Source organism: Medicago sativa, chromosome 3 (genome assembly GCF_051527215.1).
Source record: "Medicago sativa cultivar Bolivia chromosome 3, Bolivia_mono, whole genome shotgun sequence".
Classification (NCBI taxonomy): Eukaryota; Viridiplantae; Streptophyta; class Magnoliopsida; order Fabales; family Fabaceae; genus Medicago; species Medicago sativa.
The window spans coordinates 98,803,691-98,821,701 of record NC_140751.1 but is presented as its reverse complement, the minus strand read 5'-3'; the positions used below and the strand labels follow the sequence as shown (position 1 = coordinate 98,821,701).

Genomic DNA, 18,011 nt, shown 5'->3' with positions numbered 1-18,011 from the left:
CGATATGCAGGTGACGTTGCTGAGATCAACTGAAGATATCATCAACAGCTTGATTCCGCCAAAAGATCGTCATTAGTTAGGGTAAGGTGCATTCCAACTACAACAATTGTCTTACCTCTGAAATGGGGTAATTCAAACTTGTCAAACGGCGAGGACTCGAGCATTTCGCTCGGCATTCATGTTTTTCCTTTGAAAAGATTAAATTTTTGTTAGGCTTGCTTAGATGATGGTATTAAGTGTCAAGGAATGGACCTCATTTCGTTGACACTTGAATACCATCATCTAAATCAAGCATGACAAAAGTTTATTCTTTTCAAAGGAAAGCATGAATGTCGAGCAAAATGCTTGAGTCCTGTTGTTTGGCAAGTTTGAATTTACCCCATTCAGGGGCAAGACAATTGTTGTAGTTGGAAGGTACATTCTGGAATGTAATGTAATGTCATGTGATAATTATCTTATTTAGTCACTTTTCGAATTTATTTATTCATTACGCAATTTTAATTATTCAAATTCACGTTAGATTTAATTAGTTTTTATTAGAATACGCAATTTTAATTATTTGAATTCACGTTAGATTTTATTAGTTTTTGTTCAAATTCACGTTAGATTCACGTTAGATTTCTTTAATACACATTTTTTATTTGAATTTTTGTATTTCATATAAATAAATGAAAATAAAAACTAAAATAAAGGAACACAAGTAATATATATATATATATATATATAATCACATTTTATTAATATAATAATAAATTTACAATGGGGTAAAACTAAATCTGCTTCGTCGTACCAATAACATTAAAAATAACATCTTCGTCGTACATTTATTCCTTAATAGGTGGAGTCATCTTCGTCGTACATTTGTTGACTGAGGATGAGCCTGAGAAATACCAGACTCACTTTAGTGAGTACATTAAAAAAGGAATCGAGGCAGATGACCTTGAGAAGCTTTATAAGAAGGTTCATGCTGCAATTCGTGTTGTTCCTCACATTTGCACTCTTGTTGTTTAATAATATATTTAACTACCGCTTGAGTTAAAACAAAGGAAAAAAAAAACCACAAACCATAAACCTTAAACCTTAAATCCTGGGGTAAAACCAATTCAAAGAGGCTTACTTGAATATATAACCAATGAACAAGTTCTGGTTGAGTTTCTTTGAGTACTTGACTATGACAAACAAACATTTTGTAGAAGAAAGAGTAAAGAGGAGAGAATGCTAGGAAATGAGAGTAAGGAGGAGAGAATGTGAGGAAATGTGAGGGTTTTTATAGGGGAAAAATGTAGAGAAAATAAGTTGAATGAATGATGGAAAAAGAGGTTGAATGTAGAAAAAATAGGTTGAATGTTGAAAGAAAATAGGTTGAATGTGGAAAATATGTGTTGAATGAATGAAGAAAAAGAGGTTGAATGGTGAAAAGGACGGTGCATCCTAGAACGTACGTAGTGCAGTTAACTGCCGCTGGAAGCCTCCAGCGGTTGTTAACTGCAACCAGCGGCTGTTAACTGCCGCTGGAGTAAAATCGTCATTTAAGTATTCTATGTCAGAAAAGCAATTTTCAAAAAAAAAAAAAAATACTAAAATGAACCCCAATAAATCACAGATGACATACCTGGATTTGGATACAGACATAGCCAATGGTTGCATAGTAACGTGGCACTATAATAACGTAGGAGATCCAAGACATGTTTGGTCGGGTGTGTAACTAACTGCAGCATTAACATAGGAGCAAACAAAGTTAGAAGCGTATCATTCATTTTACATAACAATGATCTCATCCTTAATGTTACGATCTGCTACAACATTAAGACCTTGTTGTAGTTGTAGCATCACTCCATCGTCATCTTCACGAAGAATTGCTCTCTTTCATCTTCTCACCACTGGTGGTATTGGTAATCTCTCTCTACTTTTCTCCACCTCATTCTCAAAGCTTTCATTTATTTATTTATTCATTTATATTGTTATGACTTTGACTTAGTTAGTTCTCTTCTGCTGCTGCTGCATTTGGTTATTAGCTCTACCACAATCCCAATTACTTGGTGGAAAAGGATCAGAATTGTTCAAATTAGCAGAGGCTAATGCTGCAGTAAATCTTGCCCAACCAGACCAAAACTTGGTTAACTGGGTCCAAAATGATAATAGAAGATTTCTACATGTTGTATACAAGGTTGGAGATTTGGACAAGACTATAAAGTATGTTCTACTTCAATTTTGGAAATAGACACTTAACCTCTATTAGTATAAATAGCTTAATTAAGCGCTTATAACATAAGCATTTATCACTTTAATTTCTTCATTATTCTGTAACAAAAGTTAAAGTAAACTCAAATTATTTTCATATAAGCTGTTTCCATAAGCTCTTCCAATCAAACTCACAAGTGTTTATGTAAGTGGATAAGCTCAAATAAGTCAATTCAAATGTGTGTGAAATTTGACAGATTCTACACTGAATGCCTTGGCATGAAGCTGTTAAGAAAACGTGATATACCGGAAGACAAATATTCAAATGCTTTTCTTGGATACGGGCCTGAAGATTCCAGTTTTACAGTTGAACTTACTTATAGTAAGTTGAAATCTTAATGCTACTTTTTTTTTTCCGGCAAAATCATTATTATGCATATCATGTATATGTTTACCACTTACACAAAATTCTCCCTCATCATAGTTGCTATTTCGCGGTGATTGCAGATTATGGAGTGGATAACTATGACATTGGAACTGGTTTTGGTCATTTTGGTATTATAGCTGAAGATGTAAGCTCTTCAAAAATATAATAAAGCATTAATGTTTATCTTCAATGCAAAGCATATATCTATATATCTAATTTCTATTATGCATTTTTGAATTCCCTTATTATGATGAACATTGAATGAAAGGAATAAAAGAGAGAATTGATCTGTATGAAAGAAAAGACTAGACAATTAAGACTATTTTGGTTTTATACTGCGCTTTTGCAGGTTTCCAAGACAGTAGATATTGTAAAGGCGAAAGGGGGAAAGGTTACAAGAGAACCAGGGTCTGTCAAAGGTAGCTCTATAGTAACTGCTTCCGTTGAAGATCCTAGTGGTTATAGGTTTGAGCTTTTGGAGAAAAGACCTACTCGCGAACCCTTATGCAAAGTGATGCTTCGAGTAGGCGACCTTGATCGTGTCATAGCCTTCTATGAAAAAGTGAGTGTATTTAGTTAATGTAATTGTTATGATGGTTCTTTCTGCTTGCTTAGATGCAAACACATGCAAGAGGCTAAATGTTTTTCTTGTCGTTGTTAATTTCAAAGGCTGTTGGCATGAAACTTCTCCACAAGATAGACAACCCTGAGGAAAAGGTAACAACTACTTGTGGTTATTAATCAGATGCATGGCTATCCGTGTTCCTGGGATTACTATTTTGATTGATGTTTGTAATATGCATAATAAAGATTATGATTGTTGTTTTGTCATTGATTATGATTGTTTTTCAGTACACAGTAGCCAAGTTGGGATATGGTCCTGAAGCTAATGGTCCTGTTCTAGAACTGACGTATAACTACGGCGTCACTAACTATGACAAAGGAAATGGCTATGCACAGGTACATTCTATTCTTTTTCTATTTTCAGAAGAGGGTTTTTATGATTTTTATGATTTTTACATGGTCCTCCATGAATGTATAATGCATGTCGTTATAAGAATGTGACATTTTGTGTTTGAACAGATTGCTATAGGCACGGATGATGTCTATAAGACTGCAGAAGCAATCAAATCATGTGGAGCGAAGATTATCCGTGAACCTGGACCCTTACCTGGTATCAACACCAAGATTGTTGTTTGCTTAGACCCTGATGGTTGGAAATTGGTATGGCATTTTTTTCCTTGTATTTGATGTAATATGTTCTTTGAAACGTTCCTACTGTGTCAACCTCTGTATGTCGCTCATTGTTTATTTCACTGATTGACTTATTTATTACTTCTTGCAGGTATTTGTTGATAATGTTGATTTTCTGAAGGAACTGGAGTGACAATAGCATGGTTGTAGCTAGATCCTACACTTCTTCACTAAACTTATAGTAGGCTACTAGGCCAACAATTTTTTCAGAAAAATCTTATAACTATAAAAAGTCCCTCCAATCACTATATATGAAGGAGGAAGGGAAGAAAATAAACATGTATTTACAGCAATCACAATTTCATCCTTATTATTTTTCAGTATGTTACATTGGCGCGGCAATTCAACATGTACTGGATTCCCTCTAACCAGAACTGTTTGTCTTCTTTACTTCCGCATTCAAATTCTATTAATCTATCTGCTGTTTTTATTCCAAAATATGCTCTCTTTTTGCCGTTGTCTTCCTTTTCCCTTCCGGGCCAAGCTGGGATATCGCTGCACACTCCGGTGACTATATCTGCCATTTTATAGGCCATACCTTAACATTGCTTACAGTAACAAAGTAAAATAAGTAAGTTTTGTATACTGAAATTTGGCTTACATATCTTCTTTTTTGTGAATGTTCCTGCAATATGCTTGCTTTTCATTTTGGCTACTACCTGTAGTCATTGTGTTGAATAGATATTTCAAATAATTATATAATTGAGATATACATGCTACCAATAACTCGTGTGTGATTTGTTAATGAATGTAGGAGTGTCTTCAATTAATTACCTGCAAATTTGAATTAATATTGAAAGAGACTTGCTTCCAGTGAAGAACTCCTGTTATGGACATTTAAAATAGTATGGTTACTTACATTAGAAGCGTAAACTGATTTAAACATTTGGTATTCTTCTTCTTTTATTCTTCAATTTCAATGAAGTCATTGTTACAAACATGGCAGTAGACACTAGACATACCTTTTCTTGTACGTTTGAGAAGTACTCCTCCTCTAAAGACACAGTCCAGTGCTGTCAAGATGTTTGCTTCTTTGGCTACACCGCACTTCTCCTCAACAGTTGGAATCGTAGTAGCTCCAAGCCCTTTCTCCAGACGTGCCTTCAAAGTAGCAGCTCCTCGCAATGCTGCCATTTAGTTCATTGTATTTTATCTTATTTTGTCGTAGAATTTGTTTGACAGAATTAATAGAAATGAACTCAGTTTGTAGGTTTTAGCTCGAACTTTCATACCATTACATTGCTCATACTTAATTGTTCTTTCTTTTTATTCTCCTTTGAGCTTAACTAAATTTATATAGCCATTAAAACTGGTCTGGGGTTTGACTTTTACATTGGTTTCTGTAATATTCATTTTAGTTCTTATTTTGTGATTAAAATCAAATACTCTACAAATTAAAGGGACCAGTTTAAATATCAATAAATTTTGCAAAGACTAAAACAAAACAACAACGACCAAAAGCAAAAATTGGTATATTTGCAGGGACTAAAAACAAAAAAAACAAAAAAAATACAAGAATCAAAAGCAAAAATTGATATATTTGCAGAGACCAAAAACATAGTTAAAGCTATCGAAATTCAAAAATAAATTAAACTGTTAGTAAACAAGGTTCAATTTTGTCTGAGATGAATAAATCGACTTTAGAGTCTGATACCTGTGGCTGCTCCGGCTGTTAGAGTCATAATATCTCCATTGGTTTTTGCATTAATAGCAGAGTCAATTGCTGTTATGATTTGGTCCTGTTCAGCTCCCATATCTTCTGCAATCTCAATGCAGTGAGAGGCTACTAGAGCTGCTGCAGATGCAATTGCAGCAGAAGCCATGGTAGGGTTCTTTTGGTTGGGATTAGGCTTTTCGGATGATGCTATTGAAGCTGCAACTGCTGCAACAGCGGCAGCAACACCAACTACAGATACTGCGGCGTGCAACCGAGCATTATGAGTCCTGATTTCCTGTTTTTTCCTCTCCTTCTGATCTTTCAACCACCTACCCGTAGTCCTCCCTCTTATCAAGCTCCTGTAAAGCTGATGAGCAAAAAATTTCACAAAAAATTAATGAAAATAGTTACAGATTGAGCAGTTATCTGATTATAATTGATGAATATAATCACAAGTTGAATGCAAGATACCCCATTTCTCAGCAAGTTTTGACTGGAAAGGAATTCTGGAGAAAGTGCTTGGTGAAGTAAAAATAATTCCTGCATATGAACGATTACTATGTTATTCCAATTATATATACTAAAGATTTAATTGCTGTGCGAAATTATTTCTTGTGCTTTATGATTATATTCATGAACCGTACAAGTTTAACATGAGTAGTAAGTAAACTAGGTACCTTTGTTTCGCTACTTTCTCTTGGCGAAATCTGAGAACAATGTCCGTTAGATAGCTGCTAAACATAACTTGTATCAGAAGTTGAGAACCAATACATAAAAGCAACAGGAACACAAGACAATATTAGGTGCCTCTTAATATTGAAGAATCCTAGGACTTCTATCTACAACGTACATGGTTTTCAATTTACATGCTGTGTTGCATTGCATTGTGAAAAGGATGTAGCTAAATTCTTAAACAAAATTTAAGAAAACGTTCTTACAGGATCTTCTTTTGAGGCAGTAAAACCCTTGGTATAAAACTGGTCAGAAGGGCATAAAAGTTGAATATCAATGCCGGTGGAGGTCGTAGAATTGGTGCTGTGCAGTGCTTTGGAGAGTTCTGTAGCAGAAAGACTCCATGATCTAGCAAGGAACTCCATAGATTCAGTTGGGGTATCAGGTGCGGCGCAAGATGATGCAGGTCTATCTACAAGAACATTCTCATCTATGTTCTCCAGCTGATGAACTGAGCATTTAGAGACTGAGTTCACTGTCATTGAAATTAATCACAAAAAATGAGTTAAATATTTTCATGAGAATGAAACTTGAACATAAGAATTAAAAGTAGTTTGGTTTCATTTTTGTCATATTAATTAAAGTAGTCAGTCATGTTGAAATGGAAAACAACTTTCTCTATTTTACCAATTTTAACACTCACTTGTAAAGATGAATACCCTAAAGCTTCAATAACTCAAGAGAGCAATATGATGAGAGAACTTATGAGCAATAGTTAGATATTTAAAAAGAAAATGCGATGTTGTATTGAAGTGCTTTATATTTACCAATGTAGGTTGGTCCAGCTGGTAATGAGTTGACTCATACCCCGCAGAGATGTCGATTCAACTCCACCTGTTAGTGTTATGACCTTGGTTGACAATCTGAAAGTACTTTTTTAAACGCTCTATGAGACAAGAGGTCTGTCTGGCCCTGACAAACCTCCGAAATCAAATTCACTATTATTTTACCTGAAAAAAAAATAGTGTTTTTTATTTAGGATGATAAAAAAACAACATAAAAGAATCTTAGTGATGACCAAAAGGACCCAATTGAAAGGCCATTTATATTTGACTCCACTTTAGTTGTATCTTTTCATTTCCACCTCTTAGTGCTTTATGTATAAAGAGTTAAAGACCTGTTTTTATGGCAGCGGAGCTCATCATTATAGGATTATTCTTTGTCACCATTATCATTTTTTAAAGTAGAATTTAGGGACCCATTTATGCACACGCTCTATTTCTTTAGTTTATTGTTTTACAGAAATATTTATAAACTTCTATTTACGTACATTTGTGCTTGCTAACTCAGCATTTTAGCATTTTACCTTGCTTTAAGAAAAAACAACTCAACATTTTACCTTGCTTTAAGAAAAAACAACTTAACATTTTACATCGCCACTGACGATGTCATTCTGCTCACGTGGCTCTCCTTTTTTTGTCGACAAAATAAAATGATTGTTCTGGACAGGGCCTAGGCTCAGTCCATAAGAAACCTGACATAACGCAAACAACCTAACCAAGGGTCAAAGCTTCTTCAACAAGTTAATAACGGCTCGCAAGGATAACGACCGAAACAAAGGCGGGGACAAGGGTGGATGTTAAGGAGACGTAAAAACTGTTACGAATTCGGTCATTAAGCGCCCAACTCTTTGAAATCTCCTCAGTCCAACTATAAGAACCACATAGATAGAGGGAAAGGTACACACTTTCTATCTCTTTCGCTTTGCTTATTTACATGGATGTCGGAGTGTTTGCAGGTACCACCCCATGAACATACTTGAAACACTGCTTAACCGTCTTCCACAGAGCCAACTTCTCTATCCCGTTCAGATCAATGACAAAACGATTCTTTCCTTCTTTACCTCATTTTCTTTATTTTTGTTACTCTTTTTTTTTTTTTGTTTTAAGATTTAATTTTGCTATTCGTTAGTTGGAGTGGGAAAGAATATGCATACATAATTTTGTTCTTTGACCGTGTATAAAATAAATAATTGGTAATCCTTTAAGAAAGAAGTTTTAAATTGCATTATGACATGATTCTTGATATCATAGACAATTATGAAAAAGTAGGCTAATGCACGAAAGGATTATTTGCTGACACTATTGTCAAGTGGAATAAGGAACCTTGAAAAACAAATTAGAGAGGTGGAAGATCCCTAAACAAAAAATATTAGAGGTGGAGGATTTTTAAAATATAGAAAATGATACTGGTTTTTGAAGGTGGAAATTGGTCCATTAGATAGAGGAGGACCATGTTTGCGACCAAAATTATGCAAGTAAATTAAAACGATAAAGTGACCATTGCCAACCATTACCTAATGTGTTTTACCAAAAGCTGCATGTTGCCAATTTAAAAACGTAGCCAGCTTTTCAAAAGCATAAGCTCTAAGCTACTTCTTCATTCCTTGACTGAAAATCTGAGTACTTATTTCATGAAAAATGCAAAAAAATAAACTCCCCCAATCAGCATCTAATATTCTGGATTATTCAATTTTGCTTGTTATGAATTTCTTCCATATACCACAAGAATGTTGATTAGAAATTAGAATAACATCAATTCCAAGATGACACAATTCCAAGATGACAAGTCTAACTGTCTAAGTAGCTTTCCAACACCAAATTCAACAAAATGTTTGTTTCAAATATGAATCAGATTGGTTTGTGAATAAATTAGTTGGGGGAACGGTTACAATCAAATTGAATGCTAGCAAACCTAACTGTACACGTGAAAAGACAAACAAATTTGTGTGTACTAAATGCTTGAAAGAAAATCAAAAGGAAGTTAAATAATGTCTAATACAAAAAGAAGAATTATGGCTTCCCCTCATTCATGCATGTTTGACTCATCGCAATTTATAGAGAAAATATAAACCAGCCAGACTTTGTCTCACATCCACCGGCATACCTCCTTCAAAATTGTTAAATCCTTTGAAGTTTCTCTCTCTCCAAGTGGGACAAGCCATTACATTTGATGGGAAGGTGTCATCTGAAGGAAGTTAATCGTGTCAGGAATCTTGATTGTCATTATAATCTACAGTTCCTCTGGTGAAGTGAGCGGCATGATATTTGCAACAGTGAACATAAAAAAGAAGCTCCAACAGACTCCTCCAAAATACCTATATGAGAAACAAACAGAGGCGGTGGATCAGCCAAATATTTTACAACTATGGTATAGAATTTGTGACGGTCAAAATACAATGACAGGGAAAGCCTGATAATAATATAACAGAGTCCAATTTCACACTCTGGATAAACAATTTTCTTACCTACTATTTGGTAGAAGAAATTCGCCGTAAAGAAGGAATCCAGCTGCTTGAAATATGGGAGTTATTCCCAAATACACGACCTAGATTTGAAGTTCCTGTGGGCCTTTCAGGCTTAGAGACATTTTCTGCAGTTGATTTGGGCAAAGCCGATGAAGTGGACGGATCATTGTTCACATTCTGCACAAATTTATCTCAATCAGTTGAATTTCTTCAGCCAAGTAAAAAAAATCAAAACAAAATATCTTTGTGATTGAACTAACAGCACAAACATGACGACAGAAGTGAGGCCACCATGTCTTAGCAATTAATAGAGGATATAGAGGTAAAATTAAGAAGAAATCCAATGGCAGTCGGAAGAAATTACTGTGACTTACATGTTTTCCCGTATGATTCTTAGCATTTAGATTCTTTAGATTGGATGGCTTAGGCTGCACACGCACATTTGGACAATCAAGATTGGTTAGCAGTTTTGTTACAGTAACTTGAGGTGAATTATTGATTCCTGAAAAGGAAATTAAGACATGTACATCATCAGGATGTAATCTGTAGACAGCATTAATCAACTATACTGCAAACTTAGTCTTTCTTAGTTGAACAGCGGTACAGCAAAGCAAAACTTCCAAGTTCCAACTTCCAAGTGAAAAATAATAATAATAACAAGGAATTTGTTGGTAAATATCTGTCAATCTTGGCAACTATCTTAATTCTTTGTACATCAGAAGCTTATATTAAGATAGAAACTATTGCCTTTTTTCCGTTTTGCAATGAGCATTAAAATGTAACTTTAAATTCTAACTCATTCTACTGGAAAATAAATCTCATCTAGCAAATCACTTCAATATACATTATCTAGGAAAAATCTCCCACAATTGAACAGAATTCGTTCAAGTTTTAACCTCATTGTATGAACATAAGAAGACTGAAGTTACCTGTATGCTTTTCCACAACCACTGGTTGTAGACTGCTAGGCACAGCACTAGGAACAGCACTAGGCACGGCATCTGAAGGCTGCAAATAGTCATTGATTCAAGTGAGGAAGAGAATAAAATCAGGAAAGTTTAATAATCGGGCTATCAGACAATCCATATGCATTCCAGTAAATGCAAGCTAGACCATAAAAATGTTTAAAGGTTCAAAATAAAATACTAACCGATGATTGCTTTTGTCTCCTTGTCTGTTGCGTCTGCTGATATTTTAGGATGGTCCAGTCGAATAAATTGTCATAGTCATATCCTGCTCATTAAATTCAGCCAAATAAACTTCTTATTACATCGGGGGAGAAGATAAATACAACACAAGAGGCTACCAGAAACAACTTTGAAACCCTAAGATTGGTTACTAGTACATGATACAGCTAAATCATTTATTTCCAAGCAAACACAAATGAAGAATTAACGAACTAATTCATAAAATTTCCAAAACATGAATTTTTGGATATAGAGTAATGGATGAAAAACAATAAAATCATAAAATGTTAGATAGTTGGCTTTGTTCTCAAGACCACATGTAGGTCTCATCTCAAACGTATACCTATGTACTGTATGCAGTATGTGCTTAAGTAGAGATATTCTGGCACAAAATTTGCATAACTAAAGGAGAAAGAAGAAAGGTTAAATACTTAGTGGAAGTCATTTATAATGCCTCCTACATTCAACAGGCTAAAACAACCAACTAATAAGCAAATTATCATATCATCAAACAATGTCATATATCCTATATGTCCAATTGACAGTAATTACTTAAAATCAAGTATAAGATAAAAAAGCAGTCAATACCTTCACGAGTGAACAACTCACGAAACAGACGCTTTAAGAATCCATAATCTGGATCTTGATCAAATGTCAAGGAGCGACAATAATGAAAGTAAGACGCAAACTCCACGGGATATGATTCGCAAAGCTTCTGAGAACAAGGAATATGGGTTCATTAAACTTCTGAGTAACAAAAACACTTCAATGATAAAACCTCTCAGGAGGAGGGGCTAACTAAAATTTGATAAATCCAGTAATAGCAATCCTTAAAAGCTCTTAATATTGTTTCGTCAATAGTTCCAGGTATTCATGTAGGTCAAAGTATGAGGGCGAGAAGAAAAGGAAATTAAAAACTAGATTGGGGGTCAGGGGTTAATCATTTTATGGAATTGAAAATGTATACCTCAGTGGAAGTTGATAACTTCTTCTCGCGAATCTTGTCATATTTTTCCTCTTTGGTGACAGCTTTCAGACCCTGCCAAGGAAGGCTAAAATGCAAAAACCATATAGTCAAGCCCTAAATTTACCTAAAAAGAATGTGCAATTGATACTCATATGCACCATTTTTTAAAATTCAAAATGTAAGAAAATTACAATGAATGGGAAGAAACATACCTTCCTCTTAAGAAGTACATAAGGACATAGCCAATAGACTCCAAATCATCACGGCGACTTTGCTCTGAATAAATTAAACCAAAATAGAATGAAATTTGTGGGTTACAAGCTTAGCTGTAAAGAAGGAGAAGTTATTTCTACGTACCGATTCCTAAGTGAGTATTGCAACTTGCATATCGTGCCGTCCCTGTTAAACTTTTATTCTCTCTGTATAAGTTTATCAAGGTCAAAACATTAGGGACCATTAACTTGACTAGTTAAACTAGCAAATCACAAGTAGCAGTGAGAATGAAACAATCAGAACTCAGAAGAGTCCGGAAAAGGAATTATTTGAGATTACACAGATTACAAGTTGGAAGACTCTCTATTGATAAACAGCAATGTACATTTAATTTACAAAAAAAAAAAAAAAAAAAATGAGAGACCATTTCACAAAATACCCCCTCTAAACTCCATTATAAGCAAAAAATACCTACTTCCACACTTATTATGGTCATCTCCTCACAACATTAAAGTATTAACGTAAGGGTGTTTTTGTAATAGTAACATTAAATGATCACACCAGTAGACACTTTGAGTCCATCAAATTTAGACATTTTTTTTGCTTATAACTGCACAGTAGTACTGGTACACATCAAGGATGCCATAAGAAAATAGGCAATGATCACACCAGTTACAGAAGTTTTTGGTAATTATAAGATTTGAAATATAGAAAACTTAATTGAATACCTTTATTAACTGTTATCCAATGAAGAATAATTAATATCAACTTTCAATTTATCTTCTCATATTTTTTTTTTTTTTACTTCATGTGTGACATTAAAACAATCTGGTTTCATGTGGTCAAACCTCTAGAACTTTTGTAAATAGAAAAGTAAACAAATCAAGTATTTTTAGGACACAAGAAAACCTTATAACATGTAAAAACATGATCCATAATAAAAGATTAGAAATATAATTAAAATTAAACAACAAAATATACCTATAAGGAATATGCTTGCTTGTTTTGGGGTCCCGATATCTTTTTCCTAGTCCGAAATCAATAATATAAACCTATAAATGTAACAAATTGCAGAAAGAAAATGTAAGACATATGAAACGAATTATGGGACGGGAAAATTATCAACATAATTAGCCAGTGAAGATAATGAATTTAGATGATTTTACCTGACTTGATTTTCTCCTAATACCCATTAGGAAGTTATCTGGTTTGATGTCTCTATGTAAAAATCCCTTGGAATGCATGTACTCTATTCTCGAAAGCTGTGGTCAAGTACAATAAAGCAGAAATAAACTGACATTAATGTGCTTTCATTGAAAGTCCCTGTGGATAGGAGCATTTCCTACAAGAGGTAACTTTTCGATATAAAACTGCTACTATATTGATAGGCAACAAACATGATAGTTATTTCCAAAAGCCATATTTAATATCATCAAGGAACTAATGATGCCAATTGAAAAATAAAGCAAGCAATCCAGATATGAATCAGTGGTTACCATCTGGTCTGCTAACATCAAAACTGTTTTTAAAGTAAACTTGCTCCCGCAGAAGACAAAAAGGTCCTCCAGACTACGTCCCAGAAGATCCATAACCAGAATATTATGATCTCCATCAGTACCGCACCATCTCATAGTTGGAATACCACCTAAAATCCGAAGTGTAAGACGAATCAGAAAAAACAAGTAACATAGCCTTTTCCATATGAGATCCAAATATACCCAAATGCTTCTTTTATAACTTACTTTCTCCTTGGAGAAGACTGTATAATTTGGCCTCATACAATAGTTGTGGATGCCTTGTTCTCTTCTTCTCCTACAAAATAAAGAAATGTAGCTAGTACGAATCAGCATTAGGCCTTGTACACAATAGTTGTTGAGCAATTGAATATGAAAGTGTGTAAAAAATAAAGGTCATAGCTTACACCTAGCAAGCAAGTATAAGTTTATACTTGTAGTGATTAATTCACTTTATGCATATCCAAAAACACATCCCTAATTCCATGTTATCAAGCTACATTCATTCATTTCTTAATAATTAGTAGCTACCTTGATGATCAGGGTTTAAACTCGGATCCTCAAACTCCTTTTAACCCTAATCAGTTGAGCTACCCAAACCCATCAAACCCGATACAAAATGTTGATCTCATTAGGATAAAATGATCTATTCCTTAGATTACCGGAGCATTCACAAATTATACATAAAAAAAACTTTAAGCAAAATTAACGAGATGAACGATAAAGAGATGGGAAATGAAAGAGAAAGAAACAAACCATTTTGACGGCAACGACCTCAGAGGTGTCCATATCAGAGGCTGCAAAAAGCAACAAGATAATCAGCATCCGCATATGAATGTTGAATAGAACAATACAAATGAAATAGAAATGAATAATAATAAATTACCTATATAAATTTCACCAAATGAACCGCTTCCGATTTTGCGACCAATCTTAAACTTTCCGCCAACGACCCACTCCATGTTGTTAGCGGATGATCGGCGATGATACGTTACGACGGTTGTTAACAGCGGCGGCGATGAACGAACGGAATGAAAAAGAGGGTTTGGTAGAGACAAAGATAGAAATGGATTGAATTGAAATGAAGAAAGAAGAAGAAGAGAATGAATATAAAAGGTAAGGTTAAAATGGGAAATAGAAGGTATCGTTGTTCAAAGCAAAAGTCGGTTGGTGCTGACCTGTACTTGCTATCTAGCTAAGTTGTCTCTGTTACCTAACACAACATAACACACAACAAATGTCTCAACTGTTTCCGAACCGAGTAAATGTACGTTACTGTCTCCCTCCCATGTGGAGATATTGAAAAACACGGTTTTCTTTGCATTGGATAAACATAATCTGACTCAGCACCATAATACTAGTAATTCAGTTTATTTGCGTGTCTTTTTCGATAATTCTACATTTCTAATAATTCCTTTAAGTTCAATTATTGATTGAATAATGCACAGAAATTACCTTATGTTTTGCATGATTTTTATTAATTATTATGATTGGTTGCTATCATCATACAGTAGTAGAATACTTTACTGATATGGATTTTTGGATAAAATAAAATACAGCTGCCACGTTTTGCTTTTGAAATTGGATAAGGTTGTCATTGACCTGTGACCCTCCAACTTCACAGTTCACACCCAAAGACTACTGTTGTTTTATCCTGTTATTATAGGTAAGGGTTTTTATGGAAGGTATCCTATTTTTGGATTCTTAACAACAATATAGGAGTATGACATTTCAATTACATGGTATTTATTTAGTCACTTTGAAGTTTATATTTCCTTTGTGGTTTCGTCTTCTTACTACGATGGTGCAATGTTTGTTTGATTTTCCATTTTACTGTGATTTTATTTGGTGCAGTTTGAATAATCAATTTTAATCGTTGATTCAACAAATAATTACGTGGTCAACGTTGTACATTATTTATCATATTATTTATAAACTTTAATGTTGTGAATTTGTTCATTGATTCACCTTTATTTTAACAGATGGTTCAGCTGATTTGCGTTAAAGATTAAATGAGTTGGCGGTTTGAATTCACTTATGCATCAAAAAAATATTATTCTAACAATTAATTATCAACATTTGTCCTTTAAAACAAAAATATTATTTATTCTTTTTTGCGTTAACCCTCCTATTTTAAGTGGTTAATGAACCATAGTAATTCGGAGTTCCGGCTAGAGAAAAGTAAAGTTTAGTCAAGAATTGTTCCACTCAAGAATCTAACACCGGACAATTCATCGTTTGGTGAAACTCATTAATCATTCGAGTTCAATTGATCGGTTAATCTTATTTATCTAAGAATTTGAACGAATTATTTTTTTTAACCATTTGGTACCTAAAGAAAGGGGTCCTGACAGTTGGAAGTTCGGTCGTGAGGCAAGGATAGTCTAACCACATTAATTCAATTATTTAGTTTAACGAATATTTTTTTTTAATAAAACAGAAATAAGTAGTAAATAATAAAGACATTTAAACAAAGTTTACATGCATATTAAATTCTTGGAAAATGTTAAATAGTGCATTTGAGACATTAGATAAGAGGATAAAAAAGAAATATTGTTTTGAAAAATGGTAAAAAGTGATGAATTTATCTTTTTAAAAGTTAAAAAGTTGTTGAATCCAATATAAACATATTATTTTTAGTTTCCTTCACAAGTTAAAAATATCTTTAAAGCACTTGTTAACATAACTCAGCTTCTTTGGATATATGAAGGCAAAAAATCTCTATTTTCCGCTTTTTGATTACGCTTGTTGGTATTTTTTAATAAAATAAATTATTAGCGTATCTTGCAAGGTGAAAAAGGGGGGAAAATGAATGTGAAGGAAAGGAAAAATAACAACCAATGGAATGGGAGGTATCAACGTCATGCTACTTTACTATAATACTAGATGCTGCTAACTTTTCCGGCCTTAGCGGATGAGTTGATCAAATCTTTGGACAAAGTGTATAAGAAAACTGTTCATTATAATCAAATGCTAGTGTTTTTCTTTTAAACTCGGATTGTTTAATTGAGATTAATCTGGTGACCGATTAATCTGGCCATTTATTAACCAGATTCGATTGAAGTTAGAGCAAAGTTTAAATTGGTTTAGAATAAAAGTTGTTGATACAAAGTGGAGTAGTATCTAAAATCTAAAGATGAGCATGCTCTTAAATTTTAAGTTTATGTCAAGGATAATTTTGTCATTTAATTATGATATATATGATACTATTATATTTGTTATTGTGTGCATCAAACATGTGATAGAATAAATATTTATTTTGTTTATTATTTCTTATCCTTATCCAATTTTATATTTATATCATATCTTCATTATATCTTGTGTACCAAACGGATCATAAAAGTTTCATATACTCTTTAAACACTCTTTAAACATCACAACTCATAACACCAATTGTATTTCAAGAACTACAGGCAAATTGTTCAACTAGAATTTTAAATCATTGATTTAATGGCAATTTCAGTTCTATTGATTTTTTCCACTCTCAAAATTGGTATTGGTATTTTGTTTAATTGTAGATGTGGTTTCCTATTATTGATTTAATTGTAATTTAATTTGGTCTTCTAGGTTTAGCTTAATTTGGTATTATTTTGAATTTGAATGGATTGATTATTTTTAGAAGATAGAAATGATGATTGTTCTTACTCCTATTGGCAATCTAATGTATGGAACACTATACTTAAAGTAATTTAATTTAATTATAAATATTTAACAATTTTTGTTTGAATCTATGTCACTAAACTGTAGACAGAAGACTATTTTTAGCTCTTAAAAGAAGAAAAAAGAAAGGTTGGTGAAAAATTGAAAATAGAAGCGTGGATTAGTCAAAGAAAATAGGTGCCTCCTCTCAAGTGGAGTTTCGCAAATGTGCTGCTTTTTGCGTACGGCCCCCAGAGCACAAGTGTCCAAGTGCACGTTTATAGGTCAAACCTGTCCACTAATAATTCTTCAAAGAGAAATTTTAATATGGTCACAAGACCAAATAAATAGTGTTTGGTCTCACACACATAACATGTATACTACTAATTAAAGTATTGAAAATGAGAAGAGTCTTGGAACGAGGTTGAACATGGAATCTTTTGCAAGAAGGAGATGACACATATTATGGGTGGGTTAGTGGCGTAGCCAAAAAAATATATATTTGGGTAGACTACGAAAGTAAACGATGATAGTATAAAACAAATTTATGTTGCAGTAAGCATTAACATAAAAATTAAACTATGCATATTAAAAATTTAAAATAATTCGCTACGCATTTCAAATGGTGCTCCGCCACTGGGTCAACATGAACGTACCGAGTGAGTTAATTATTTTTGAAAGTTTGAGGTGAGAATAAGCAAAATGAAAAGGGAGAAGAGCAATTTTCATTATAATTTTACCAAATGAAATATCAAAATCTCAATTTGAACCCTCAAAATTTTGAGGTCATGTGTTGTTCTTTCTCTTTGCACACCATCATAACCGGCCTTTGCTCACGTCCAACATTGTTGAACTTGATTGCCTCAATTTAATATAGTTGTCCAACTTGGATCCAGGATCTAAACTATTAGGAAATCATACTTTTGACACAATCACCCAATTTGGAGTGTCGGTCCAAGTTCTGACTATGTAAATCAGGTTCAAATTACAAAT

At 33.6% G+C, this 18,011-nt stretch overlaps 3 protein-coding genes across 11 annotated transcripts; 1 reads left to right on the top strand and 2 right to left on the bottom strand.

Moving 5' to 3' along the window:
- Positions 1-1,748: 1,748 nt before the first annotated feature.
- Positions 1,749-4,252, top strand: LOC146942728 (lactoylglutathione lyase GLX1-like). Of its 2 annotated transcripts, none has more exons than XM_085756790.1 (9): positions 1,749-1,892; positions 2,016-2,193; positions 2,439-2,563; positions 2,689-2,753; positions 2,958-3,170; positions 3,278-3,325; positions 3,461-3,568; positions 3,692-3,832; positions 3,954-4,252. In XM_085756790.1, the coding sequence occupies exons 1-9, from the start codon at positions 1,769-1,771 to the stop codon at positions 3,993-3,995; spliced, it is 1,044 nt and encodes a 347-aa protein (XP_085612916.1). In that variant the 5' UTR covers positions 1,749-1,768; the 3' UTR covers positions 3,996-4,252. The 2 variants fall into 2 exon arrangements, with proteins under 2 accessions (XP_085612916.1, XP_085612915.1); XM_085756789.1 differs by having other exon boundaries at positions 1,983-2,193.
- On the bottom strand, positions 4,146-7,263 carry LOC146942727 (phosphoinositide binding protein). 6 transcript variants are annotated; one of them, XM_085756788.1, is made up of 9 exons: positions 7,019-7,263; positions 6,458-6,726; positions 6,197-6,250; positions 5,991-6,059; positions 5,517-5,886; positions 4,825-4,989; positions 4,637-4,686; positions 4,464-4,521; positions 4,146-4,379 (listed from the first exon to the last, which is right to left on the bottom strand). In XM_085756788.1, exons 2-9 carry the CDS (start codon positions 6,614-6,616, stop codon positions 4,180-4,182), a joined length of 1,125 nt encoding a protein of 374 aa, XP_085612914.1. In that variant the 5' UTR covers positions 6,617-6,726; positions 7,019-7,263; the 3' UTR covers positions 4,146-4,179. The 6 variants fall into 6 exon arrangements, with proteins under 6 accessions (XP_085612914.1, XP_085612913.1, XP_085612910.1 ...); XM_085756787.1 differs by having other exon boundaries at positions 6,197-6,253; positions 7,019-7,157; XM_085756784.1 differs by lacking the exon at positions 7,019-7,263 and adding an exon at positions 6,895-6,995 and having other exon boundaries at positions 6,197-6,253.
- A 1,589-nt stretch (positions 7,264-8,852) lies between these two features.
- On the bottom strand, positions 8,853-14,462 carry LOC146942726 (uncharacterized). Of its 3 annotated transcripts, none has more exons than XM_085756781.1 (15): positions 14,266-14,462; positions 14,136-14,176; positions 13,608-13,698; positions 13,362-13,510; positions 13,032-13,127; positions 12,847-12,917; positions 12,010-12,071; positions 11,865-11,928; positions 11,653-11,737; positions 11,274-11,400; positions 10,649-10,731; positions 10,428-10,506; positions 9,873-10,000; positions 9,499-9,675; positions 8,853-9,348 (listed from the first exon to the last, which is right to left on the bottom strand). In XM_085756781.1, exons 4-14 carry the CDS (start codon positions 13,494-13,496, stop codon positions 9,502-9,504), a joined length of 1,104 nt encoding a protein of 367 aa, XP_085612907.1. In that variant the 5' UTR covers positions 13,497-13,510; positions 13,608-13,698; positions 14,136-14,176; positions 14,266-14,462; the 3' UTR covers positions 8,853-9,348; positions 9,499-9,501. The 3 variants fall into 3 exon arrangements, with proteins under 3 accessions (XP_085612907.1, XP_085612905.1, XP_085612906.1); XM_085756779.1 differs by having other exon boundaries at positions 13,608-13,677; XM_085756780.1 differs by having other exon boundaries at positions 11,274-11,397; positions 13,608-13,677.
- Positions 14,463-18,011: the final 3,549 nt, after the last annotated feature.

Bases quoted from the DNA above. Each gene is read 5' to 3' on its own strand.
- LOC146942728 (XM_085756789.1), top strand. From the start codon at position 1,769: ATGATCTCATCCTTAATGTTACGATCTGCTACAACATTAAGACCTTGT. The intron at 1,893-1,982 runs GTAATCTCTCTC...TGACTTAGTTAG, and splicing joins TCTCACCACTGGTGGTATTG to TTCTCTTCTGCTGCTGCTGC. The intron at 3,171-3,277 runs GTGAGTGTATTT...TTAATTTCAAAG, and splicing joins TCATAGCCTTCTATGAAAAA to GCTGTTGGCATGAAACTTCT.
- LOC146942726 (XM_085756779.1), bottom strand. From the start codon at position 14,341: ATGGAGTGGGTCGTTGGCGGAAAGTTTAAGATTGGTCGCAAAATCGGA. The intron at 14,177-14,265 runs GTAATTTATTAT...TGCTTTTTGCAG, and splicing joins ATTTGGTGAAATTTATATAG to CCTCTGATATGGACACCTCT. The intron at 12,072-12,846 runs GTATATTTTGTT...AAACTTATACAG, and splicing joins AGCAAGCATATTCCTTATAG to AGAGAATAAAAGTTTAACAG.
- LOC146942727 (XM_085756782.1), bottom strand. From the start codon at position 6,733: ATGACAGTGAACTCAGTCTCTAAATGCTCAGTTCATCAGCTGGAGAAC. The intron at 4,990-5,516 runs GTATCAGACTCT...ACTAAATGGCAG, and splicing joins AACAGCCGGAGCAGCCACAG to CATTGCGAGGAGCTGCTACT. The intron at 4,380-4,463 runs GTAAGCCAAATT...ATAAAATGGCAG, and splicing joins ATTCACAAAAAAGAAGATAT to ATATAGTCACCGGAGTGTGC.